The sequence below is a fragment of the Tympanuchus pallidicinctus genome, unplaced genomic scaffold, assembly GCF_026119805.1.
Source record: "Tympanuchus pallidicinctus isolate F22 unplaced genomic scaffold, pur_lepc_1.0 scaffold24, whole genome shotgun sequence".
NCBI classification, from domain to species: Eukaryota; Metazoa; Chordata; class Aves; order Galliformes; family Phasianidae; genus Tympanuchus; species Tympanuchus pallidicinctus.
Window position 1 is genome coordinate 3,997,535 of NW_026294741.1, and position 26,370 is coordinate 4,023,904.

The following is a 26,370-nucleotide window of genomic DNA, read 5'->3' on the forward strand; positions in this document are numbered from 1 at the left end:
CCCACTCGCCCACTCTCATCGCTCCCTTCCCCGCCCCGCTCCGCTCGCTGCCTTCTTCCTCGCCTTCCCCCCAAACCTCCCACGTTTCTTCGGGAATCGCCCAGAAGCGGCTCCGCTCCCATCGCACCGCTCCCCCCCCGTCCCGTCCCCCCCCGTCCCTCCTCCTCCCTCCCGCTCCCCACAGACCCTCCCCTCTCCCGGCTCTCGGCTTCCCGTTCCGCCGCGCCGTGTCGCCGCGGGGCGTGGTGCGGGGCGGAGCCGCTCTCTGATTGCAGCGCTGCTTCTCCCAGCCCTCCCCCCCATCCCCCCCTCCTCCCCCGCGCCACCCGGAGCCGCGTCCCCGCTCCGCCGCACGGCCCAGCAGCGAGAGAGCGCCCAGCCCGGCCCGGCCCCGCTCAGCCTCTCCCCTCCCCCCCTCCCCCAATGGAGGAGCAGCCCCCCCACCACCCGCACCACCACCACCACCCGCACCACCACCATCACCACCACCCGCACCACCGCCACTTCTGCTACTACCCGCAGAGCGCCTTCCTGCCGCCGCCCGACGGCCGGGCCCAGCCCAAAGCGACGCTCCGCCACCCGGAGGGACCCAAGCGGAGAACAGGTGCGGGGCGGGGGGCGGCGGGCGGCAGCTTCGCGGGGCGGCGGGGCCTTCGTCGTCGTCCTCCTCCTCCTCCTCCTCCTTCGCCGCCGCCTCCCCCGGCCCGGCTGGAAGCTTCTCCGCCGCGCTGGGGCCGCTTCCTGTCCGCCATGTTGGAGCCGGCGCGGCTGCGGGCGGCGCGGGGCACGTGGGGCTGCGGAGCGGTGCGGGGTGCGGGGCGGGGGGGGGGGCCGAGCGGAGGGTGCGGGGCGGGGGGGGGGAGAGGAGGGGGTGCGGGGCCGCGCGGCGTGGCCGCTCGTGGGGCGGCGAGAGCCGCTGCGGGGGGGGGGGGGGGGCGGGGGGAGCCGGGCCTGCGCCGCGCGGGGCTGCCCGCGGGGTTTGGACGCGCCCCCCTCCTCCCCGCCGCCCCGTCCGTTTTCACGCCTTTTTCTTGCTGCCCCCCCGCCCCCCTCCCCCAAGGCCCAGTTGTTGGTTTGGGGAGAAAACGGAGGCGGCCTCGGAAATTGGAAGTTGAAAGTGCTGACACGCCGGGCCGGCCTCGCCGCGTTCTTGCCACCATCCGCAATGGGCTCGTGGCCGCAGCTCGGCGCGGGGCGATGGCGGGGCCCCGCACGCGGCCTGGCGATGCGGCTGCACGGCTGCACGTCCCCGTCCGTCCCGTCCCGTGCGATGGAGCCCCGCTGCCGTCCCGGGGCGCCGCCGGTCCCGGTGCGCTCAGAGACAACCACGTGCAGCACGGCCCTTGCCGAGCCCTCCCAGCCATCCGGGCCGTGCCGTTCCTCCGAGGAGCCCCGCGAGGATTCCCGTATTCCTCAAACCTGGGGCGGTGACATCTGCCACGCATCCGAGGCTCCGGGTTGCGAAGATGAGAGCCGCTCGATCCAGCGGCATCGGCGATGACCGAAGCGTTCCTTCCCAAACTGGAGCGCAGCCCACGCTGCTCCTGGGCTGGCACGTGGCCCCTGAGCGCTGCTTTTCCCTGTGCTGGAGGTGCTGTGGGCCCTGCTGGTGCTGCAGGGGCAGAATCCCAGCAGCTCCCGGCTCAGAGCAGCAGTCCCTCTTTCTTGAAGCATCCTGGGAATTTCCTCTGCGTGACCTGGAAATGGTAGCTGATGAAATCGCTCTCCAGATTGCGAGCGGCTTGTAGGGCTGCGTGTTTTCCTCTCCTTGCATCCCTGCATCCTTCTTTTTTGTTTTGTTCTGCGTGTTGAACAGCGCTGCGCTGGCTTTGGGTTGTCCGTGTATCGATGATGCTCAGCTCTCCTTGTGGGGCTGCCAGCTCTGCACGTGGATGGCGATGACGTGGACTGGATAGTGATAGGACAGGGGGAATGGTTTTAAACTGAGATAGGGGAGGTTTAGGTTAGATATGAGGAGGAAGTTTTTCACCCAGAGGGTGGTGAATCACTGGAACAGGCTGCCCAAGGAGGCTGTGGATGCCCCATCCCTGCAGGCATTCAAGGCCAGGCTGGATGTGGCTCTGGGCAGCCTGGGCTGCTGGTTGGTGACCTGCACATAGCAGGGGGTTGGAACCAGATGAGCACTGTGCTCCTTTGCAACCCGGGCCATTCTATGATTCTATGGGAGAGCTGATGTTTCCCTGTTTCAGAACACCTTGAGGAAACGGGACACAGCTGTTTGCAGTCAGAAGTTGAACGCTGCACGCTCTAATCCTTGCTCTTCTGTCTCTTCTTGGTTTCTTCCAGGCTATGGAGAGCTGAATGGTAACGCAGGGGACAGAGAGGTGTCACTGAAGGCTCTGTGCTCGGAGGAGACCACCAGCCCCACGTCCAGGGTGCCCAATGGCAGCCAGCAGCTCGCAGACACGAATGTGACCCCGAAGCCACCTGCGAAGGGCAGCTCCCTGGGGAAAGCCGCGATCAAACCCAAGAACTTTGTTCAGAAAAATAGCATGGACAAAAAGAATGAGAAGCCCTACGACAGCAAACTCAGAGAAGGTCAGCCTGCAGACAAACAGGACGGGGGGTCTGTTCCCAACGGCGTGGTGAGCGGCGGCGCCGGCTACATCACCAATGGCTACGTGGGCAAAGGGGCCGACAACGATGGGAGCGGCTCCGAGAGCGGCTACACCACCCCAAAGAAACGGAAAGGCCGGCGCAACAGCGCCAAGGGCTGCGAGAGCTTGAACCTGGTGCAGGACAAAGTAATGCAACAGGAGGTCGGCACGCCGGCCCTGAAACAGGAACTGGAGAGTTTCAAGCCCGATTATAGCGAGCAAAAAGGGAACCGAATTGAAAATACGAAGCCTGTTTGGAAATACGAGGCGGGGGGCGGCGGGGCGGCGAGCCGGGGGAAGCCTGGGCTCGGTGATGTGCAGAGGAAAAATTCGGATGCCAAACCTGGGATAAGCGGCAAGAAGTTTGATGACCGGCCCAAAGGGAAGCACGCTTCGTCGGCTGCGTCTAAGGAGGACTCGTGGACCTTATTTAAACCGCCCCCGGTTTTTCCGGTGGACAATAGCAGTGCTAAAATCGTTCCCAAAATAAGTTATGCAAGCAAAGTTAAGGAAAACCTCAACAAAGCGGCTCAGACCCCATCTGCATCTTCATCGTCGTCGTCTTCATCATCTGCCGGGGAAGCTCAGCCCCCGCCGTCCAGCCGGCTGTCCCAGGTCCCCATGTCTGCTATGAAGTCCGTCACTTCTGCCAGCTTTTCCAACGGGCCCCTCCTGGCCGGGACGGATGGCACTGCGTACCCCCCGGGCGCTCAGCCCCTGCTCACCCCCGCTGCTGCTGCTGCTGCTGCTGCTGTCCCTCCCACCCCCACTGATGCGGTGCCCCCGGACGTCGCCGCAGCCCCGGCGGCTCTGGAGCAGAAGAAATCCAACCTTTTTATCTACCCTTCCAATATGCAAACCGTGCTGCTGGGCACGGCTCAAGTCGATTTCCCGTCGCAGACGAATCAGCAGAACCTGGGAGACATCTTCCAGAACCAGTGGGGTTTGTCGTTCATCAACGAGCCCAGCGCCGGCCCCGAGACCGCGGCGGGGAAATCTGCCGATGGCCAGCTGATGGAAGTGACGTTTCAGGGGGAATATCCCGCCGCCTTGGTTTCGCAGTGCGCTGACATCGTTCCCTCGGGAGCCGAGCAGCCCGCGTTCCCCAAGGCGTACGAGCTGGACAAACGGACTAACCCACCCCCAGCGCTCAGCGCCGCCCCCAAGCCTGGGACTGCTGGGGAGGGCGGCGCTGCAGCCCTGGAGTCGCATCACACCGGCGAGCTGCAAAAGGCAGACGCCGGCAGCCAAGGTGCTTTAGTGTTTCTTTCAAAAGACTATGAAGTAGAGAACCCTCTGGCCTCTCCCACGAACAATTTGTTAAGCTCCGCCAAAGAACAGGGGTACCAGAGAGGCCTAGAAAGGAAAGATAGCTGGGGTTCTTTTGACCTGAGTGCTGCTGTTAAATATCACACTAAAGGTAATGGCTTCACTCGCTACCTAAGGGCATGCTCTGTTCTCTTCTGCTGCTTTTTCCCTCTGTCAGTGCAATGCAATAACATGATATCTCTCTTGCAGCGCTTCCGATTGTTTTGGAAAGGAGCTTTTGGTTGCCCGTACCAAATGGCAGCCGCAGCTTGGGGAAGTGACTTGAAAAGCTGCTTCGTTTGTGCTAGGAGCTGCTCATTTCTCTTTTGCGATGGGCAGTTGGTTGGGTTGGGGGTCAGCCTCTGCTCTGTTCTTCCTTTTAGTCCCTATGGACCAACCAGGTCTCCCTGGGCCCCAGGAGGAGCTGTGTGGGCTCACTGCTCTGCTGCAGCTGCCCCAGCACCAAGAGGGCCTTGCGCTCACACCTCTGCCACCTCTGCGCTTTCTCCCCAGGGCTGATGGGGCTGTGAGATCGTGGCTTTAAAGGGAGGAAGATTATTCCTGTGCGTCTCTTCCTCCTCACAGTGTGATTGATTTCTTGGTTTCACTTATTTATTTTTGTAGCCCCCCAACCTCTCCCCATCCCTCACCTTTTCTCCACCCTTCTAAAAGTGTTGTAGCGACAGCACAGCAAATCTCTGTCTCTCGTCTCTTCTGCAAGCTGCAGATTGAATTTCCTCCCTTCCTTTGTAGGGCGCATCTTTCAGATGATGATATTGCTTTCATGGAGCCCCTTTGTAGTCCTCTCAGACTGCAGTGACAGAAGTACAGTGCGGATGCAGCAAACAGGGCAGAGCGAAGCCTGCAGGGTGGTTTCCTTTCTGCTTCACCTCTGGTCCCAGCCCCATAGGCTGGAGCTCTCACAGCTGCTGGCCTTGGCTTGGTGTTAGGGAGCCAAGGTTCCCTGCTCCAGTTCTCTTATTAAGTTTGCTGCTTTATCCACTTTGGTTTGTCTCTATTAGTCTTCCTGCACTTTCCTGTGCAGAAGCTGCCCTGTCTCTCCCCTTCTCGCTCGCTGCGTGAAAGACCCCACTAAAACAATGGTAACAACAGGAAAATAAAGAACACTCCCTTCCCATGTCCTCTTGAGGAGGTGTTAACTTCAAAGCTTGGCTCTGCTTATTCCTTCTGAGCACAGAGGTTAATTACATGCACTGGCAGGAGTGAATACCTAAATCACCTCTTAAAACACTGCTCTCTGCTCTCTCCTTTTCCTCTGCTCTGGCTGTTTCTGAGCAGCATTGTGTCATTAGCACAGGGCTGCTCTGGCAGCCTGAGCTCATCTTTCTCCTGCTTGGTGTCCAGGAGCTGCTGGCTTACAGAGCATGGGGTGATGAAGGTTTGAGAACACCTGCAGTGACACCAAACGTTGCATTTTGGTGTTTGCTGAGGACTGAGTTTGGTTTTTGGGAGGATCAGCAGCTTCCCTTGCCCTGTGCTGAAGGGAAATCCCCATTCTCTCTTTGTGGCCACAGCCCTGAGGGCAGAGTTGTTGTGCAGGTGCCTGGCAGTCACCACGTACCAAAGATTTGGCCCACAGTTGCTGAGGCACAGCTTGCAGGCAGTTCATTCCCACACTGTTTCCCATTCATTTAGGGCTGCTTTCCTGAGGTCCCCTCAAGTCCCTGTGCAGGAGGAGGGAGCGGCTGCACGCACTGATTTGCACAACCTGCAGTGCCCTCCTCCCTGCTCTGGGCTGTGGGTATCTGTCCTCACTTTGTTTGCTTTGGATTTCAAGAGAAGGGCGAAATCCTCCCTCTGCAGATCGATCTGTTTGGTTTCGAGCAAAGTCTCAGTGGTTTGATCTCCAAATCTGCCCTTCCTGCAGGGTTATGGACGTGTGGGGCAAGGACGGGGTGAGCAGAGCACCTGCCCTGAGCTCCATGGGCTGCCTGTGGGGAGAGGGTGGGACTGAGGGTGTGAGAGCTATGTGTGCCCAGGCTGCCCCCCCCTCAGGGGCACTGCAGACCCCCTGGCGCAGCAGCTGGCGCACACTCGTGTTCTGCTCTCGGATGCTTGTTGTGGTGCTTCCTCTGCTATCCTGCTCTGTGCTTCCCTTTTTCCACAGCCATCTGATCTGCCCACCCGGAGCACGCGCTCCTTCAGGGCTCTGCCCTCACTGGCAGCTCGTGCTGCTTACTGGTGCCGTGCCCAGCGAGGTGGATGTCAGTCAGTTCCGTGCTGCTGGAGCTGCGGGCTGGCTGGAGGCAGGGCTGTGAGCTTCTGATGGGAGCCCACAAGGAGCAGTGGGAGTGATGCTGTCGCTCATGGGCTCCGTTCCTCCCTCCCCCAGGGTAGAACTGAAGCTTTGTCCCGATGTGGCGTTGTTCAGATCCTCGTTTTGGGGCTGATGCAAACAGGTGGTTTGGTCCTGTCCTTCCAGAGAAGGCTGCCCACGGAGGGCGGGCAAACTCTGCTCCAGCTGCACGGCAGCAAAGCCAGCATAAGTGGAGGAGAGAGGAAACTGCAGCTGTTTTCCTCCTGCCTTGCCCCATGTTTCTGTCTGCCCTGCTTTGATCCTGCTCACATGAAGAAGCAGGGGAGCAGCGTGCAAAATAGAGCGAGGGGCAGCGCGGAGTGACGTGCGGCGGAATGGGGAACTGGGTCAGAAGCAGCAGCAGCGCTGTGAATTCAGCAGTTCCCATCCTCTGCATCGGGGAGGAGGGGGATGAGCCTGGGTTTCCTTCCCCCTCAGTGGGAAGGGTGAGGGCTCAGTTGGTTGCTGATGTGCTGCGGGGCAGAAGCTGATGTAATTCTTCAAGGCTCTGCTTTTTCCAGTTGGCAGATCTGCTGCCCAGCGTCAGGCTTTGTGGCATCGAATGCTGAACCTTTGCTTTGTTTCCTGTGCATCCCCAAAGTTAACGGTTGCACATTGCAGGTAGTGAGAATCCAGGCGAGGATGGTCCCTCTTGGTTATTTTTGAGCTGTTCAGTTTGGGTAAGGTTGTCAGTTTGCGTGCTGGGTTTGTGACAGTGAAGAGCTTCCACCATAGCACAGCACGGGGAGTTTTGTCTGTAGGAGCATTCTCCCTGGTGAGGGGAATGTAGATCCAAGTGCCTGTCCAAGCAAGTTATCACGCAGACTTGTTTCCCCTCCAAGGTTATGTACCAATCCAGCTATAAAGTTTATTGGCCTGGGAGGAATCTTGCTGCAGTGCTCCTGACATCAAAGCCCTCTGCAGCCCCTTTGTTCCAGGGATGGTGCCAGGGTGGCTCTGCTACCTGTAGGTGCAGGTGGGTGCTGCTGGGCTGCCTGCCCTGTGTTGGAGGTCGCCTCGTTTCACCCTGGCTCACAATAGAGCTGGCTGTTGTTGGGCAAGAGGTTGAGGCTGGTGTCTCCTTCAGGCTGCAGTTGCCAGGAAGGGAGCGTGCTGCTTTGCCAGCCGGGTGTTGTTTAGGAATGGGTCAGGCCAAGCACCTCCAGCTGCTGCCGTCCAGTCCTTGGGATGTGCAGGACATTCCCACCTCCTTCAGAAGAAGATTGAAGCCTGAAAAGGATTTGTTTCTTCCCTAGACTACGGAATTCTGATGCATTGAAGTTGGGGTCTGGTAGCACCTCGCTGTGTGTTGTTAAATAAGCAGTTCATTTTTGCGGTTCCTGATGGAGCAAAAGAGAGCAGCTCTGGCACTAAGATGCAGCAATGGGCTCTGAGTTTTTTCCCCGCTGTCCCGATGCTGGGGAGCCGGAATTTGGGTGAGCTCTGCCTCTGGGGAGAGCTGCAGAACTGGTGATATTTAGGACACGACGCACCCAACTTCGTGGTGAATGGGTTCAGGTGATCCTAGGGCTGGTTTGCCTCACAGCTGGGCAGCCCACAGCCCAGGCCGAGGGCTTTTCCTTCCCCCCCCGTGCTGTTGGCTCTCCCACTGCCTCGCTGTGCTCTTGTCCCCAGGCAGTGTTTGATCAGTGTGTGTTCTGTGCTCCCCCTGGCAGAGGGGGAGGCCGTGGGGATCCTTCCTGCAGCTCGTGCTCCTGCTAAATGCTCTTCTTCTGCAGCGTCGTCTCCTTGACTTGAGCACCGGCTGCAGTTGGTGTCTTCATCAATATTGCGGCTCGTAAATGCAGTCTGATAGCGGCTAACTGCCGTGATTTGGAATAGGTCTCTGAAGACTCATTGTGACGATTTTGTAGGGGCTGAATGCAAACGGAGCAGCTTTCTGTTGTGTCTCCATGCGAATGAGGAGAGCGTTTGCCTCCCTCGCTGTTCTGTAGGTCAACGAAGGCACGCGAGAACTTTGTGTGCAAAGAACTTGTGGGGCCGTTCCGGGTTTGTGCACCATGGAGCAACAAATCCCAGAGCATCGCACTGAGCTGTGCAGCCTGGGGTTGGGATTTGTGGCACTGCTGGTGCTGGGTTTGGTCATCTGATGCCACAGACCAGTTAGAGCTGCAGCCGTGCCCTTTGCCGCCGGGTTCTTTGAGTCCTGCTGGCTGTGTGGGGAGATGCTGCTGGGCTGAGTGCTCGGGGTGGGCTCTGCTGGTGCATAGATGTGTGCAATAACGGCCTTCTTGTTTTGTCTCTGCAGAAATGGAAGCGGTTTGGAATTTGCAGAAGCAAGGTAAGGATATGGGAGGGAATGACGGCCGCCCCATCCCCGCCTGCTGCTCGTGCCGCTGCCCAGCGGTGCGTTGAGCTGCTTGCTTCTCCTTGGCTTTATCCGTGTTGGGTCTCAGAGCCAGGACAGGCAGCGGTGCTGGGAGCCTAAAGAAAACAATTCAAACCGGTCTGCTGCGTCTGTGCTGTAATCATTCTGCATTTCTGCTGTTGGGCTCAAGAATCAGCATTAGATGCTGAACCTCCCCCTGGTTCGTCTGCAAACGGCTCGTGGGGAGGATGCAGGAGGAGGCCCTGTGCCTCAGGTCCTGGAAGGCGCTTGTCAGAAACTGAGGGCTTTTGTTTTCTTCCAGATCCCAAAAGGATAATCACCTACGACGAAGCCATGGATCACCCGGATCAATGAAGGTAGCAAGACAAGACTGCCTGTTATAACCTTTCTGCAGCATTTGTGCTGTCCGTGGGGGACAAAAGGCTTTTATGCTCCTTCTAAATCTTCAGTGCAGCAGAGGAACCGTAATTAGAATCACAGGATAATATATACAAATATATAATATAGTTATTTAAAAATGGCGACTGAAAGTAATTAGACTTCTTAAGGAATCAGAAAATTTTATTTCAACGAGTCTACACACGTGATTATTTAATCTCCGGTACCGAGTAGAATTTTTTGGGTTTTGTTTTTTTTCCCTCGTTATTTTCGTTTTCGTTCTGTTTTCTGTTCAAAGAGTGAAATGCAAGCGATGGCTGAACACAGGCTCCATTTGCAGACCCGGTTCTAAAGCTCCCGCTGTCGTCTGCGTGGCAGCAGCGACCCGCAGGAGAGGCATTTCCACTTGACGAGGTCTGTGTCTCTTGTTGTGTGACTGTAACGACACACTGACCGCAGGAATCAGGATGATCCGCCATCCTTCATCTCCCCTTCCCCTTTCTGTTGGGTTTTTTTGTTGTTTTCTCTCTTTTCCTCGTTTCGTTTTCCATTGAACGCTGAAGAAACACTCGAAATTTGCAGACTTTTCTTTTTTTCTCGTTTTGGTGTTTTTTTTTGTTTTCCCCAGCGAATTCTAAAGGCACGTTTTGCCAGGAGTAAAAGCAGCCAGCCCTGGTGTGGGGGAATTGTCTTAAAGCAGCATTCTTTTGGGGGGAGAAAACGGTCACACTGCAGTTCTGGGATGCATGGTGAAGTCACAGCGCTGACCTGGCTCCGGTCACAACGTCGGACTATTTGCAACCGAAGAGTTGTTCTGTTTTAAAAGACAACATTGAAAACTGAGTCATTGGGTTTAGGCATTTACTATGGTTAAAAAAAAAAAAATAGTAAAAGAAAAAAACCTGATAAACGCCGCTGTTCCCATTGCTTAACGCCATTGTGTCACTGGGAGCAAAAAAAAAAAAAGAGAAAAAAAAAGAAAAAAAGGAAAAAAAAAAGAAAAAAAGGAAAAAAATCTCTTGCTTTCAACCGTAGGTGCTTCATATTTGCTGTGTCTGTCTCCTAACACTAAATATGCTGGATTTTTTTTCCCATTTTCATTGATCAAACTGAAACGGAATCGAGTTCTGCTCACTGTCGCCCTTACGAAATCGGTTTGGTTTGGTTTTGTTCTCTTAAAAAAAAATTGGAAAATGACAAAAAAAGGAAAAAAAAAGGAAAAATGGGAATTTGAATCCTTCTCAATTTGTCCATAGAACGCCAACGGCTGGGCTTCCTGCTGCGGCCCTTGGAAATGGTCTTTTATATTTTAATGTAGTCTGTGTATTTCCGGGCTCTGCTTCTAATGATCTCTTAATAAAAATATATTTTATTACCAAAAAAAAAAAAAAAAAAAAAAAAAAAAAAAAAGAGGACTTAGGAATGAAAATAATTTAAAAAACAAAAAAAAAAAAAGGAAAAAGGAAGAAAAAAAAATAAAATAAAAAAATAAAAAGAAATCCAACCAGAAGGAGAGCTTTCAGGCAGTGGTGCCATGCAACCCGCTCTGTCCCATCGCTGCACGGCTGGTGCTTCCCGGGTTGGTGAAGGTGGAAAGATGGAAAAAGTGCCCTGGGTCCAAAACTGAGGGCGTCAGTGGGTTCTTCTCCAACCAGTCCGGATCCCAGGGGGCGTTTCAGGAAGCAGAGAAGCCCAAAGCTTTTGCCTGCCCTTGTGCTTAGAGCCGCTTTGGTTTCGGTTTGTTTGGAGCTATCAGTGTGTAGCATGTGGGTTTTGTTCTTAATTGTTTCTGCTCTTCTCATGAGCTTGTTCCTGGACGAAGCGCTGAGGTTCACGGTGGGACGATGGAACTGAATTCTGTACCTTTGTAAGATGGCTAGCTTTCTGCAACGCTTAGTTGTACCGGTTCGACTACGGATTGCCTACTCCATTTATGTCTCAAGTACTGTAGCGCGCCATGCCCCGGTGTGGTGCCCTACAGCAGTGCTGTCCTGTACCAGTCCAAGGTCTGAAATTTGTGGTTGGCCAGTCGCGAAAAGTTCTGTTTCACCTCTAACCTGTGTCACCTTTGCAGGTTTTGTGTGTGACTTGCGGATGTACAACATGTTTACAGGTGTGCCCTGCATCCAGTCCTCCTCTGTTCCTATTCCAATTCTGTTGAGTCTCCCAACTGCTTGCCAAAAGTGGGAATTGCTTCTGGCCCCGCTGCAAAAGGGCCGGGGCTTTCCTGAGCTTTAAAGCGTTGAACAAACTGGATAATGGGGCTGGGAGGGGTAAGGTAGAATAAATCTTTTATTATTAATATTATTATTATTATTATTATTATTTGCAAAATGAAAAGCAAAGTGTTTGCAAAGGCTGTTTGCAAAGCTTCCAGTTTGTTTCACTGGCTTTAAGGCTCTGCTGTGTATTTATTTGCCTTGTGTAGTCACTTGTCGCCTTAAGGGCTGGGTTCCATTAAAAAACACAAAACCAAGACCTGTTTTGCTCCCTGGGGCGTCGAGCCTAGAAATAAACACGTGCGTGTGGCCCCGTACCCCAGCCCCATCTGCCTTCCGGGTAGAAGCCCAGAAAGAAGCGTGGGCCCAGCGTTGGGTTGAGTTGCGTTGGGTGACGTTGAGTTGCGTTGAGTTGCGTTGGGTTACGCGGAGCTGTGTTGGGTTGGTTGGGTTCTTCTGACATCCTCTCTCTTGGCCCCGTGCTGTCAGTGGTACCGATGCACAGCCACCACTTTTCCTGCTGTATCCTCTCTCCTACCACCCCTCTGGTTGTCCGGCTGTCCTCCCAGCACCTGCTGGGCACTAGGCAGACAGGAGCTCCTCTTTGAGCTCCTACAGCTCTGGGTTGCTGATGAAGGGCCGTGGGGCAGGCAGGCATTGCCCCGACCCATGCAGGGCCGTGGGGGGAGCTCCCTCTGTGCTTTGTGTAACTCGCCCTGTCCATCTGCAGTCCTCCCTTTGTCCTCACACAATTCTTTGCTGAGCACTTATTAAAAATATCTTCAGATTTAATCTGTTTTCTGATTATTTTTGTGTAAACATTTAAAAAAAAAAAAAAAAAAGAGGAAAATAGAAAAAAATTGAGCTGTGACTAATTTTAGCCGTTTAAATAATGCTAAAGTGTTACTGATGAGTCTGTTGGTTGGTTGGTTGGATTCAGAGTATTAGTACTGTAGCATAAACCAAATACAGCCCAGTGGGGCGAGCGCTCGTGGGGCTGCGGGCGCCGGCGTCACGCGAGCGTGTGTTTATTTGTGCCATTGCTTTTGTTACACTGAGCAGAGCGAGTTTCAAACCCTTCTGTAGGTGTAGCGTTGGAGAGCGGCTCTAAGGGTGAGATGGTGACCTCCTTCTTGTAGTGGTGAGGATGCTGATTCAGGTTAGGGCTGCTTTCACTGCTCTGTTCTCCTGGTGGTGCCCCGTGTCCCTTCCCGCCTGGTTCCTTGCAGGGTTTCTCATTGATGTGAGCGGTGTGCAAGCTGTGGGTATCTGTGCCCACTGGAGCTTGGTGATCCCCCACGTCTCCAGCAGGTCCTGCAGGTGTCTGTTGAGCAAAGTCTTGGTCACGTGCCCCGAAATGGTCCCCAAACTTGGTGGCGGTGGCTCGGGCAGGGCTCACAGCTGCTCCTCCAGCAGCAGCACGAGGACCCGCAGCCCCTCCGCACTCCGTTTTCCTGCCTGTTTGCTGGGTCGGCGGCGCTGTGGTGTTGAGGTTCGGTTGGGTTGGTTGCTCTAAACCCTCCTCCGTTATCTGTGAAATCCCAAATCTTCACTTTCTGGGATCTGTGTGATGGTGTGCTCAGCTCCAGCACGTGGTTTGTTGCTCACCGTCACCTTTTGTCCCGTCAGCCCTGCTGTTTGCCTTTCCCAGCTGCTGTGAGCTTTGAAATGCAGCAGAAACCAATTCCTGCTGGATCCCAGCCGTGCTGCTCTGTGATGGCCAAGCGGGGAGCACCGGCGGGCTCAGCCAAGGCAGGAATTGCTTCCTGCTTGGGAAAAAAAGAAGTTATCCTCCTAATTAAGTCTAACGTGTGCTTTTCACCTTGAGGAGAGCATCACCTCGGCACGTAGCACCCATGGAGCTGCTTGGAGCACTGATGCTGGTAGCCGGGAGCTTTGCTGCGTGTGATTTTGCTCTCAATTTGGTGTTTTCAGCACCTTGCTGTGCAGCACTGTCCTGGAGATCTGTGTGCCCACAGCCGTTCATTTCTGTGTAGAGGCTGCTTACGAGGAAGGTGACTGAGGTCAGGAGGGGAGAGAACGAGGCTGAACCCAACGTAAAGCTGCTACAGAACTTCACGCGGAGGTGTGAGGCTGGGGAAGGAGCCCAGCAGCTTCGGCCAACGCGAGAACAAGGTTTCTGCCTTTGCACCTGCAAAACACAGCGCAGAGAAGCGAGGGGAAGGGAGCAGAAGAGCCCGATGTGCTCCGTCATCCAGAGATGCCAGAGCTTTAGGAATTTGCACAATAGGTGTCGCACACAGGGTAAGGCCATGGGACCCCCTGCTCGGGGGCTGCCGAGCTGTATCGATCTCGACTGTTAATCGGAAAGCTTCGTGTCTCCTGTCCAGAGCTCTAAAGCCATTTTGTAAGATAGCGGGATCCCTTTTCTTACAGCCTTAGTAGCGAGTTATCTTAAAAAAAAAAAAAAAAAAAAAAAAAAAAAAAAAATTTAAAAAAAAAACAGGAAAAAAAACACGAGTTAATTTCTTTTCTGTGGTATGAAACTTGTGTACTGCGAATACGTGAGCGTGGAGCAGCAGTACCAGTGCTGTTTTCTTAAGAGAAACGACAAGAAACTGCTTTCCAGACGGTCTTTCCTCAGGTGCTAAATAAGGGTTCCAAAAATGGATACTGCTTTAGGAGTTTGGGCTTTATTCTTAAAATCCGTATTTTTTTGCTTAGGTGTCGTTAAGGTATTTTAACAAGAATGTTGTTGTTGTTCTTTTTAATGTAAATAAGATGACGCGTCTTTGATTTTCGGTTGATCTCCTCGTTGTCTGTATGGAATAGTCTGATTTTCACGTTATCCTTTTGAGAAGGACCCTCCTCCCACCCCCCTCGAAGACATTTCATTCAGTGTTGCTGCGTTTGAGAGCGAGTCTCCAGCCGCTCACGGATTAATGCTGCTGCTGCTATTCGTAACCCCGAAAATCCAGACTGTGTGATGCACTTTTGTCCCCCGAGTTCCCCGACGAGAGCCGCCCCACGCAGCCCCCCACGGCCCGACCCTGGTGCTGACCCACGGGGATTTCTATGCAAACGCAAAGCAAAGGAGAGCTCTGACCTTGGCAGAACACTGTGCGTTTCTCTCTCTCTCCTTCCTCTTCTCAAGCTGCTATTGGAAGGGTTGCGCCGTCCCAGCTCCTCCTTCCTGCCTGCTGGCGATGTGGGGATGATGGCCGAGCGTTCGGAAGGTCTGAAATGGCAATGAGCTCGTGGCTCGTTGCCACTGGGAGTATTTTGTTTTCTATTTGCATACATCTTTGGAAGGAAATCGCTCATCTCTGGAAAAAAAAAAATAATAATATATGTCTATATATATGTTTTTAATGCTTTATTCCAATGTGAAGTTGACCAGAAGCAAAGCAGTGATGTTCAGACCACACGGCCTCCTGCCCCAGGGAGGGTCCATGGCGCTTCGGGCAGGGAGAGCTTGATGCTGTGGAGATCCTACAGGAGCCCTGTTGTGAGGGAAGAGTCAGGAGGGTCCGAAGGAGCGCAGGAATAACGCTGTGGGATTACAGATACCGGAATTCCCCTCCGTCGGCGCCGTCTTTTGCCCAGCGTTTGCTCTCTTGCACACCCAGCTGTGTGCACATCCCAAACGTGCCTTGTGTGTGTGCTCAGCCACGGCGGGGGGCTGCGGGGGAGGCTGTCCTCCCAAACGTGACCTGTTGGTGCGGCTTCTGAGGGGGCCGGGGCAGGAGGAAGAGGATCTGCTTTGCTGTTCCGCAGACGGAAATGAGCAGAGGTCCGAAACCAGCCCTTCTTTGGGGTCGAGGTTCTCTGATCCCCACGGCGCGGGGTTTTGCTCCCTTCCCTTCACATTGTGCTTCACGTTACTGTGGGCTTTTTTTTGCCCTTTTTTATTTTTTTTTCTTAAAGGAAAAGTAAATGCGCCGTGCGTTGCCCAAGCAGAGCTGTGGAGCGTGCAGTCAGCGACTTGGGGCGTGAAGCCGTGCAATTCCTGTTCCTTCATCTCTCTCCTCACCCTCCCATGTGCTCTCCCTCAGTCTCTCTGTACTTCTGCCACTGTCAATGTGAAAGCTTGCTTGCGTTATTTTTTAGAAATGCATTTTGCACACTCGGGTTTCGCTGAAGCTCCATGAAAAGGTTCGTTTGAAGCAGATGAATAAAGCTATGCACATGTTTTGAAAGTTTAATTTGTGTCTCATTACCAGAAGTGACTTATCTGCCCTCTTTGCATTCCCATGCTGTCGTTGCCTGCGTTATCTTCCTACCACGGAGGGCATGATGGAGGTGACAGCTCTTTGCTGACAGCGTAGCAGAAAACTGGCGCTTCTTGAGTTCAGTAGCCTGTCTCTCTTTGCTTTCTCTGTCTCTCTCTCTGTATATCTATAGAAATATATATTATTTTTTTATTTTAGAGAACCTACTTTAGTAATTGGAGGGAGAGGGGCGAGCTGGCTTGCTGGGCGTGCTCCGGGCCAACCTGTGCTCCGTGTCTCCGCACGGTGCCCTCGCGCCAGAGGAGGGCATGGAGCAGCATGGGCTGCTGGCACGTGGCAGCCCTCTGCCCTGGCACACGCAGGGTGCTGTGCCCGCAGGGAGGGCTGTGTGCGTGCAGTGGGGGGCTGAGAGCTGCTCTTGGTTTTGTTCTCGTGAGCGACGTGTGTTGGGCTGCAGGTGCCAGCTCTGCAGGCGTGTTGCTGAGCCCCGTGTGGGGAAGGCTGGAGTTGGGAGGAGGACGCCGGCACCTTTCTCCTTACATTCCCTTCGCCATGGCAGAAACCTGTACTAACTTGATGGCTTTTTTTCATACCAAACAGGGCTGCTTTTCTATCTACCATCACACGTGTACTTACACACCTTCGGCAGCTTGCACGTTTCCGAAGGGCCTCGACTTGTTTACTGGGGGGACAGATGCCCCTCTCCCCCCCCTCCCCAAATACTTCAGTGTTAGCAGCAGTGTAGAGAGCTGTGGAATGGAGCAGGGTCTGGCTCAGCCCCTCCTGCCCTGCCCGTAGCTCACATCCTTCAGTTCCCCGTGTTAAAACCAGGAGGGGCTGTGCTTTACCTGCTCGGGGGCTGAGTTACCTCTGACCCCGGAGAGGGGCAGCCCCTCCTTGTTGTCCACGTCGAAACAGTCAAGGTCGGTTTTGTTCTCTTCTCCCCTTCCCGGTCTGTTTGAATGGGTTCACACACTCGTTGTGCCCAGCTGGAACGGGATCATTTTCCCAATGGTGAGAGGGCAGCAGTAGGAGTGAGAGTGCGACCTGCTGAGCTGCGCCTGGGGCCGGTGGTGTCACGGACTGTAAGGATAGGGAACGTCCACGAGCTGTAATGGCATGATGTATCTTTACCAATGATGTCATACTTCACACTAAATGTTTTAAAAAATCATTAAAAGGAAAAAAAAAAAAAAAAAAAAAGTTACCTGAATTTTGTTTATTCTGCACCAACAGGTCTTCAAAATTTATCCAAATTTTATTATTTTATCAGGAAAAAAAAAAAGAAAAAAATCGTGTAGATGGAATACGTTAAGATGGACAATAAGTGATGTAAATCGTTGAATAAAAAATTTAAAGTGTATGGTTGTCGGCGTGTCTCTTTTTGCTGTCTGAGGGAGCATCCCCTGGCCCTGGGTCACAGAGAACACACAGTGCTTGTGGCTGTGGGGCTGCGAGTGCAGGGCATGGGGCAGGATGGCATGTGTGACCTCCACGCGCAATAGGAAACACCCATCAGGCCGCTTTATCTTTTTCTTTCAGTCACATTTATTTATTGGCAGTTTGTGGCAGCTGGTACCGTTTAGAAGTGTTGTTCCATCAAGCGGTTGCAGTACAAGAAGGGGTTGTTATTTCAGGAGGGGATTATTAGCACCAAAAGGGAGCCGGTGAGCTTTAGAAACCTTGCAAAGATGTGCTCAGAAGTGGGGCCGGGCGCCAGGCAGCTACTGCTGGATGCGCCTGATGGACTGGATCTGGGAGGTCTGGGCGTGCGAGCCCCACTCTCTCCAGTGCTTGTAGTCTCCCCCATGATGGTCGGCCTCCAGGACGTACTGGTAGCCACGGTACCCGGGGTACTGGTAGCAAACCCAGCTGCAAGAAACGGAGTTGTCAGGCAGCAGTAAGGGAATGAGAGAGGAACGGGGCCGCGTGCTGACGGCTCGTCCCCGCTGCTCAGCCCCGGCCCTGCGCCCTTCACTTACGCGCCGCAGGGGATCTTCATGGAGCCCACTTCGTTGTTGGCCCAGCCCATGGCCTGCAGCGAGGGGTAGTCGTCGCTGATCTCCCACTGGCGGCCGATGAAGTTGTCTTTCTCATAGACGGTGATCTTGGATTCCTTGTGATTCTGGGCGGGAAGAGCAGCAGGAGAAGGGGAGGTGAGTGGGGCTGAACGGTTTGGCGATGGCTTCCCCTCCCTACAGCCTGGTTTGGGGGGTTCCTGGGGCTGCTGTAGCCGATCCTGCTGAGCGTGGGGAGAGCTGGGACCACCCTCAAGACTCTATTACCTCCGCAGCCCCTGGCCTAGCAGGTTTGCCCTTCCTAACTGCACTCCCTTGTCCTAGTGGATGTTGCCTGGGTTTCCCGGCTCGGAAAACTGAAGGTTCAGGAGCTGCTACACAGTGCCGTGCTGCCCCTAGCAAAGTGCTGCTCCCTGCCCATGCCTGGCTCCGTGCTGGGGTAACAGGATGCTGCAGCACAGAAACCTTGGAGCAGCTCCTGCCCTGCCCGGGGCAATTCCTGCCCTGCAACGCACCCACACTAGGAGCTGGGCAGCCCCTGGGCACTCACAGCAGAGCAGACGGGGCGGAAGGACATGAGGCGCTCGATGTGGTAGGCATTGCTGCCGCTCCAGGCGTCCCAGCGCGGGTACTCGCCCCTCTCCAGGATGAACTGCTGCCCGCAGAAACCGGTGTGCTCATAACCAACCCAGCTGCAAAACAAAACAGAGCGAGGGCTGCCAGGGCTTCCCGCTGGGGCCACAGATGGAGGTGCAAGGAGGATTGGGGTCTGATATCTGCCCACCAGCGCAGGTGCAGTGGAGGAAAGGAAAGCCGTGTTGGACACGGGCAGAACCCCCAGAAAGGCTGTCACCGTGGCCGCCACCTGATGGATGCTCATCGTGGCAGTACAGGGACTGGGGATGGGACAGCCACAGCTCAGCTTAGCAGGGAGGCAGAGGCCGGGCTAGGGGCCAGGAGGAGGATGGCACACTGATGTACATCCCACTTGTTCCCAGGGGGCATGTGAGATGCTGGAGGGTTTGAGAACTTCTCGCCTCCTTTGAGGACCGAAGTTCAGCCCTGGTCCCATCCCTGCAGTCAGCCTCCTAGTCAGCAAGGTGAGCAGCCTGAGTGGGAACACATCAACTGGAGCAGTGAGCTGATTACTGCGTGAGCACACACGCTGTGGTAATCCCATTAGCATTACAAATCCTAAATATAGCAGTGCAAATCTATCTTGTCTGCTTCCCCAGCACCAGTGGGATGTTTGCCTCCAGGATTGCTCCTTACACACGGCAGCTCCGAGCAGCTCGGGAGATGTCCTGCCTGGTACAGGGAGGATTCCTGAGTGCAGGGAAAAGCCTGGCTCTGCTCCACACCCTAACAGTGACTGGGGCAGCTCAGCACGGGCTGCAGGCAGACTCAGGTCTGGCCTGGGGGAGCCGCATAGTGCTGGAAGAGCAAGGAGCAGGGCGCTGGGGTGAGAAATGGGGCTCTGAAGCAGCGCTTCGCAGGGTTACACGGATGAATGGGGAGCAGGCTGAGCTCACCAGCCAAGAGCTCTCTAAGCACTGATCCTCACTGTATTTTTAGGCAGCATCCATGCTGGATGCAACACAGCTGCAATCCTGGCTGCTCTCAGACTGCGGGTTTGGATGGTGCCAAAGGTATTGCTGCTGTTCTCTGGCCCTGTTTGCCCGGTGCCTGTGACACTGCCCAGAGCTGGCTGCCCTTCTCCGGCAGCGTGGGATCCCCATGCCTTTCTTCCCCCAGTTACAGTGCTGGCTCCATCTTAGTGGAGTAAACCCACCTGGCCCTGTTTGCACTTGGGCACCCTTCACCCCCCGCAAGCTCCCGAGTGAGGAAAGCATATATGCCACCAGAACCAGGTACTCACGCGCCACATTCCACCTTTAGGGAGCGGATGTTGTCGAAACCACACTCCATGATGTTTGGACAGGCCGAGGTGAACTCCATCCTCTTGCCCTGGAAGTTTTCTTGGTCGTACACAGTGATCTGGAACAGAGAAGGAGCTGCCCAGTCGGGAACAGCACAGCAGTGGTCCCAAGGGAGTTCAGCACCTCTTTGAGATGGGTTCATGCTCCATCCAGGGAGGAGTACCGAGCACTGTTCTGGGATGGGCTGGGCACATCCCTGGGCTGGTTTGCAGCCCCTGCACCTCGTGCATCCCTGCACTGCTGGCCCACACTCCCTGCTTGCTGTTGGGGAGCCGCACGCCAGCCCCGCTCTGCTCCTGCTCACCCCTAAGGTCAGTTCCTGGGGCAGCAGCACCGTCCGGAGAGAGGAGTGGAGCCCTTCTGGGACGGGCAGGTGGCAGGGCTGTGGCAGGCGGTTCTCCCGGCCTCTGCTCCGAACGCTCTAGGGCAAAGAGGATTAACGGGAAAAGGGCGAGGGGGGATTCCCTGGGGCTGTGGTTGATGCCATCCTTTCCGTGTTTCAACAGGGTTTTACCCATTTATCTGTGATTTTCCTCTCCCTCTTCATTCCCTGCATCAACTGGCCATGTTGCCGGAGCTGTCACCAGCCCTGGCACCCTCAAGGCTGCTCTCCATACCCACTGCCACCTGCATAGCTCTCATGCCTGCTGGCCTGTGCCCAGCCTGCCTTCACCCTTAGGGGGTGGTAATGACAGCGCGTGGCTTCTGGAGACAGCTGCCCAATACAGCACCTCTGGTGTTGGCAGGGCACAGCCAGGCCAGACACTGCAAAGAGGACTGCCAGGAAGAACTGGCTTTGTCCTCCTCTGTTCCCCACCTCCCACCTGAGACACAGGGCGTGCGAGGACATACCTTCCATGGGCCCATGGGGACAGGCAGAGGGTTTGTCTGAGCCATCTTTGCTGCTGGAAAGGTGTCTGGAGAAGGAAGGAAAACCAATCGATGCTGCAGAGCATTCCCTTGATCGCTCCCAATGAGACCCTCACCAGCTGAAGAAGAGCCCAAGGGGCACAGCGGGGGGCTCCCTCCTCCCACAGCCTGCCTTGTGCCCTGGGGGGTCCGCAAGACCCCCGCTCCCATCCCTGCCTTTCTTGTGCCTCCCTTGGGCACTCCTTCCTCAGGAGCATCGGGATGGCCGCGGCTCACAATCTGAGGTGCCAATAGCGTGCCATGCCACAGCTGGGTGCGGATCTGCCTCTCGCTACGGGGCTGTCCGCCACCCGCTGTGCCAATGGGGACGTGTCACCCTCTGGGCACCTCTCCTATCACCGGGCAGAGGAAGGGCTGCACCAGGCAGCAGCGGGGCGAGCAGGGCTGGGATGGGGCAGGTCAGCCCCAGGACTCACCTAGCTCAGGCGGTACAGCTGCTTCGCCCATGTCATGTCTGCCTACTTCAGCGGCTCAGCTTTTATAGGGCGCTGCTGGCCCGGAGCCGGTGCCAGCGTTTGCAGAGCCGTCAGCACAATGCTCCCACTGGCATTGTCCTGCTGATCCCCGGAGATTTCAGCAGCTCATCCCCATGGTCCGAGCTACATTCTTGGGGGAAAAAAAAAAAATAAAAGGAAAAAAAAGAAAGAAAAAAAAAAAGATCATAACAAAAATAATCAGGGACGGCTGTTTGTACAGATAATCTTGGGCGCGAATGACTCAACAGTTTGACGCTTCTGGCATTTTCCAGGGGCAATGCAGCGCGCCGTCACGGGGCTGGCCTGGCCTGGGGGCAGGTGGGAAGCAGCGTGGCACCATCTGGGGTCCCCTGCCCTGTGTGCTTGGGCAGCGAGGACAACATGGTGTGGTTGCATCCTCCAGCCCTCCTCACACCGCAGGAGGGACGTGGGGCAGTGGTGGGAGCTGCTGTGGGGCCTTCAGGTCCCCATGGCTCGCTCCCTGGGCCCACAGATGATGCCAGGCCTGTGGGGGTGCAGGGCCACCATGGGCCTCAGAGGCACCAGGCCTCACAGTAACCATGGCAACGAGGCCTACCTGGGTCTGAAGCCCCACAGTAACCATGGCAATGAGGCCTACCTAGGCCTGAAGCCCCACAGAACCATGGCAACGAGGCATACCTGGGTCTGAAGACCCATAGTAACCATAGCAACGAGGCCTACCTAGGCCCAAAGCCTCCTGGTAACCATGGCAACTAGGCCCTGCTCCCCTTCCCAGCCTGGCAGGGGTGCCATGGTGGGTGCAGGCCTGGCTGCTGGGGCATGGCTGCTGCAGGGCAGGCTGCTGGGGCTGGGAGGCAGCGTGGCAGTGAGGACTGCTGCTGCCTCAGCTCATGGCCGCCAGCACAAAGCGCCGCCCGCGTCTGACTGCCCCTTTTGTCTGCTCGGCACAAAACAAAGCGCCCTGTCAGCGCGGAATGCAGCCCAGCCTGGCGCGAGGCCTGCGGGGACACAGCAGGGCTGGGACGGTGCCCACGGGGAGCTGGAGCACCCCTGCTTCTGGGGGGCAGGATCGGGGTGGTGTGTGGCCCCCTCCATTAATGGGGTCGACGTGGTTGAGTGGTACTGTGGGGACGCATTGCTGACCACAACAAGGCGGCTGGTTTTGTTGCTGCGTGGCAGCGCATTCGCTGTGGGGGTTGTCCTGCTGCTCCCAAAGCTGTCACTGCGGGGCTGCAGACCGCAGCACGGCCCCAACACCCCACAGCCCCCAGACCTGTCCTGGGCACGGCCCCGCAGGGCTGGCAGGCTGGCTAGAAGCTGGGTGCCGCTAGAGGGAGAGCTCACCCCGAGCAGCGGCCTGCAGTCGGCGCAGGCAGGCGTACAGCGGTGTGCAGGGCTGCACCCACACGGCAAACGGCACCCAGGCAAAGCCTGCGGCGGGCAGCCGGCCCCAAACACCTCTGCCTGTTCCGCAGTCACACCCAGCAGTGCTGCTCAGAGATCCGCCACTCATCTCGCTCACATCTCGCTGACCCTCTCGGCTGAGGACAGCTGGAGAACAGCAGTGAGAGCACCTGGGGATCCGCCACCACCACGTTTCCAGGTCCGCCGGCAGTCTGGAACAACTGGTTTTTCTAGATCCCGGAGACTATAAAAAAAGCAGTGACCTATTTAGCAAAGCCCCGTGGTGCTGCGGAACAGATGCCTCCCCCCAGCCCAGCATGGGGCCGTTTCTCCCTGGAATGCTGTGCGGTGCGGGATTTGCCAATGGCTGACACAGAGCTGTGCTTAGAGAGGGCTGGTGGCATCCAGTGGGACCTTGCATGCATGTGCTGGGCTCCAGGCTGTGTTCCATGGAGCTGTGCAGCCATACGAGGCTCCCGGTGCCCCTGCAAACTGTGAGAAGCGAGCAGAGCAGCTGCAGGGTCTGACTGCTGGCCGCACTGCTCTCCCCTGTGGCTGTCTGGTGGGGGGTATGTGTCCTTGGGGGGTGGTCCCACCTCCATCACAGCCCTCACAGTGCTCAGGGTGGGCCACATGGGTTTTTTGCAGCCTTTTTGGGCTTGGGCTGTGCTTAAAGCCCTCTGACATGAATGGAAAGGCACAGCAAAGGCTAATGGCTCGCTGCTGGGGGTGCTCACCGCTGATTGCGTGCTGCCTGCAGGAACCCAGCATCCCAGGGCCTCCAGCTCCATCCTTGTGTCCACACGGGGATGGTGATCATCCCCTCACAGGGTCACAGCACGGCTCCTTGCTGCTCCCTTCCCAGGAGTGCCTCAGCAGCACACGCGGCCTCATTGCCCCAGCACCAAAGCAGCTCCCTTTGCCAGCTGCGGGGACTCCAGCACTGCGCCCTATGCTGCGCTGATGGTGTGAGCACACCGTGTGCATGCATGTGCCAAAGTGAGCGTGCAAGCATCTCACTGCGGGCATCGGGGCGTGTGTGTGCAACCCGTGCTGTGAACAGGTGTGTTCCCGCAGGGTGCCTCTGGGTGTACACAACCAGCGGGTGTCCATACAAGCGGGGCTGTGCGCACAGGGGGTGTGCGTGCACCGGGGGCACATCGCGGCCCGTGCACCCGCACCGCGCACACTAGGGGCGCGTTGCCGGTGCGCGCAGAGCCGGCTGCGGTCAGCACGGACACCCGCCCGCAGCACGCAGCCCGCAGCCCGCACCCCCCACGCCGTTCCATCCCGAGCCGCTCCGTGCCGCCCCGTCCCGCCCGTCCCGCGCCGCGCGGCGCCGTTCGGGGCCGCACCCGGAGCAGCGGGCGGCGCGCGCAGAGCCGGCAGTGCCCGCCCCGGTGCGGAGCCGCCCAGCCCCGCCCCGCCCCGCGCCGCCGCCGCCGCCGCCGCCGCCGGGGCCCGGCACCTCCGCACCGCACCGCACCGCCACCGCCGGGCCCCGCTCCGCCGCCACCGCCGGGTGAGTGCCCGCCGCACCGCTCCGCACCGCGCCGCCTCCTCCACCGGCACCGGCACCGGGGCGGGGCCGCCGCGCCTGCACCCCCCGCGCGGGCCGGGCCGCAACGCTGTGCGCGTGTGCGCGCGTCCCCGCGTGCGCGTTTCCTCCCCCCGCGCTGCGAATGCCGCTGTTGTGCTGCGGTGCCCGCGTTGCTGCGTCTCTCCCCCTCCCCGCTGGGGCTCCGCACCCCAAACCCCTCCGGGGTGCGACCCCACTGGGGGGGGCTGCTGTGTCCCCAGGGGGTGCCCCATGCGTGGGTGCTTCCCTGCGCACCTTTCTGGCCTGCCACCAACACCCTCCCCCGCCGCACCATTAGGGAATGACACTAAAGCTGTTCGCCCGTCTCTCCCCTAACCAGCAGCGGCGGGGGGGCTGCGGGGTGCCCGAGGGGCGGCTTTGGGATGAGGATGGGGCTGGCGGGGCTGTGACTGCTGCGGGGTTTGTCCTGGTGTTATTTCGCCTGGGGACCAATATATGGAGCGGGCGAGGGCTGGCAGGACGCGTGTCCAGAAATAGTGCGGTTTGCAGCCGGCGAACCCTGAGGTGCAAATCGTTTGGTCACCCAGCACCTCAGCTACACTTAGGGCAAGCACTGAAAAACGTGGGCTCACGGCATGGCCCCAGTCCCCGTGCCCACGGGGTACCTCGGTGGTGGGGGATGGACGCACCCCCTGCCCTGGGCTGAGCCAGGTGTAGTTGCTGTGCCGGCGCTGGACTTTGCTCGGTGACGAACAGCAGCTGAGTGCTGTGCTGTGGGCTGGGCCCTGCCGGGGGGCACGCTGCAGCTGGGAGCCACATAGCAAAGCAGGGCCGTGCTGCAGAGTGAGGGCACAAACCATGCGATGGCACGTGCTGCTGGTGACCCGTTGCGTGCTGTGTCCCTGAGCCTGGACCCTCCTTCCCACAGCACTGGGCAGTGGGGTTTTGTTATGCCCAGGTTGTGTGGTTGCCCTGCTTTGTTGCCAGGTGCACACACCCTGTGCTGATGCATTGGAGCTCTTGGGCACAGGGCTGCGTTTGCCATCTAGCTGTGACCCCTGTCGCTGTCTTCCTGCATGGGAAGCCCCAAAATCTCACTTCAGACAAAGGCTGGCAGCACGCTGTCCTCCTCATGCATCCCAATGGTGTCCACAAGGCAGTGTGCAGAGGTTGGAAAACCCCTAAATCTCCTTGGAGTGCGGAAATCTTGTGCTGGCATCCGGCAAGGAAGCTGGGAGCCGTGGCACGGGTCTCCATTGCTGTCCCCAAATTGAGCATGAGTGGAGCACGGGGACCCCAAAGGGCTGCCAGCCGTGGGCTCCCACCGCCGGCACCACAGGGCAGGCAGCAAACTGGTGCTGCAGGTCCCTGCGTCGGGAGCGCGTCGGGTGAGATTGCGTGGAGGGGAGTGGCCCCGAGTTCCAGGGAGTGCTTCCCTCTGTGCCGGGCACCTGTAGGGCTCATAGCGGGGGAGAGACCCTCAGGGGCCGGGGGGTCACCTCGCGTTGGGGTCAGCACTCAGGGGACGTCACAGCAAGGAGCTCGCATGCAGTGCATGGGTGAAGCTGGCGCTGGCGGCCGCCGCTCCCACCCGTGTCACAGCTCACGCACGCTGCCACCCGAACACACCCAGATAATCCCGGAGCGAGCTCGGGCCGAGGCAGGCAGAGCGCTGGGTGAGTGCATCGGGAGCGGGGTCGGGGCGCTGGGTGATTCAGGAGCAGGCGGTGACCTCGCGTGGCGATGGGTGCACGCAGCGGTGCAGCTGCTCGGCGGTGCCGGCTCATTAACCATGCAGCTCCTACCGCCCGTTCCCTCCGCTGCTGAGCATACAAAGGCCGGCAGGCAGCGTGTGCGCGGGGGAGAGGAGGGCTGAGGACAAAGAGCTGCGCGACGCCTGGGGCCCTCGCGGCACCTGCCTTCGGCTGTGCCACCCAGCGGCACCAAGCGACGGTCCCGGCAGTCCCTGCCCGCCCTGGGTGAGCCTGGGGTGCCGCGGCCCAGCCATGCTGCTTGGGGACACCGAGGGTGACCCGAGATGGGTGTCCCTCTGCCGAGACCCCAGAGCTGTCACTGTAACCCCGTGGTCCTCAGTGCAGAGGAGCTTTGCTGCACGGTCTGTTACTGCAGATGCTGGGATGGGGCTGTGGGGCTCACGGCTTTGTGCCCTGTGTCCTGCTGGGTGCGACGGGGGACACATTCCACTGCAGGGATGTGGCCCAGGGGGTGGTGATGCTTCGGTAGAGCTGAGCCACAGCTCTTCTGGCATCATATAGCACAGCATGGCACGGCACAGCATGGCACACGTGCTCGCTGGGTGCCTGTAGTCCTGCTGCTGATGCACTAACCACTGCCCTGACGCCTTCTGAGAGCTCCACCACAGGCGCTTCCAATGCAGGGAGCTTTCCTGTTGTCCTTTGTGCCGAGGTTAAGTTCCTGCGCGGTGTGGCTTCCTGCCCTGTTTATATATAGCTGTCAGCCCGTCCCTCGCTGCTTTCCCACCCGGCTGGTTGGGTTTGGGGTTGTTTACCCAGGGCCCCGATGCACGAGGGAGGTCGGTGGGTGGTGGGTGGCAGGGTGGGGACCCTGTGGTTGCCCTGGGGCTGTGCTGGGAGCCTGGGGGGAGGCTGTGGCATGGTTTTGCCATGGGTTGGGGCCCTCCCCCCGCATGGGATGCCCAAATAAAAGAGCGACTGT

General features: G+C 57.4%; 3 protein-coding genes across 5 annotated transcripts in view; 2 read left to right on the forward strand and 1 right to left on the reverse strand.

Moving 5' to 3' along the window:
* Positions 1–408: 408 nt before the first annotated feature.
* On the forward strand, positions 409–16,746 carry NUFIP2 (nuclear FMR1 interacting protein 2). The gene is made up of 4 exons (XM_052688748.1): positions 409–604; positions 2,308–4,038; positions 8,513–8,545; positions 8,895–16,746. Exons 1-4 carry the CDS (start codon positions 424–426, stop codon positions 8,945–8,947), a joined length of 1,998 nt encoding a protein of 665 aa, XP_052544708.1. The 5' UTR covers positions 409–423; the 3' UTR covers positions 8,948–16,746.
* A 167-nt stretch (positions 16,747–16,913) lies between these two features.
* CRYBA1 (crystallin beta A1) lies at positions 16,914–23,333 on the reverse strand. Of its 3 annotated transcripts, none has more exons than XM_052689105.1 (7): positions 20,688–23,333; positions 20,194–20,258; positions 19,646–19,762; positions 19,281–19,399; positions 17,952–18,093; positions 17,366–17,508; positions 16,914–17,255 (listed from the first exon to the last, which is right to left on the reverse strand). In XM_052689105.1, exons 1-7 carry the CDS (start codon positions 20,716–20,718, stop codon positions 17,108–17,110), a joined length of 765 nt encoding a protein of 254 aa, XP_052545065.1. In that variant the 5' UTR covers positions 20,719–23,333; the 3' UTR covers positions 16,914–17,107. The 3 variants fall into 3 exon arrangements, with proteins under 3 accessions (XP_052545065.1, XP_052545064.1, XP_052545063.1); XM_052689104.1 differs by lacking the exon at positions 19,646–19,762 and having other exon boundaries at positions 20,688–20,877; positions 22,304–23,329; XM_052689103.1 differs by lacking the exon at positions 19,646–19,762 and having other exon boundaries at positions 20,688–20,877; positions 22,074–23,329.
* A 243-nt stretch (positions 23,334–23,576) lies between these two features.
* MYO18A (myosin XVIIIA) overlaps positions 23,577–26,370 on the forward strand; it is a 29,802-nt gene continuing 27,008 nt past the window's right edge. Inside the window, exon 1 of the mRNA XM_052688641.1 lies at positions 23,577–23,655. The gene's annotated coding sequence lies outside the window, so the exon portion shown is untranslated. The remainder of the gene's footprint in view (positions 23,656–26,370) is intronic.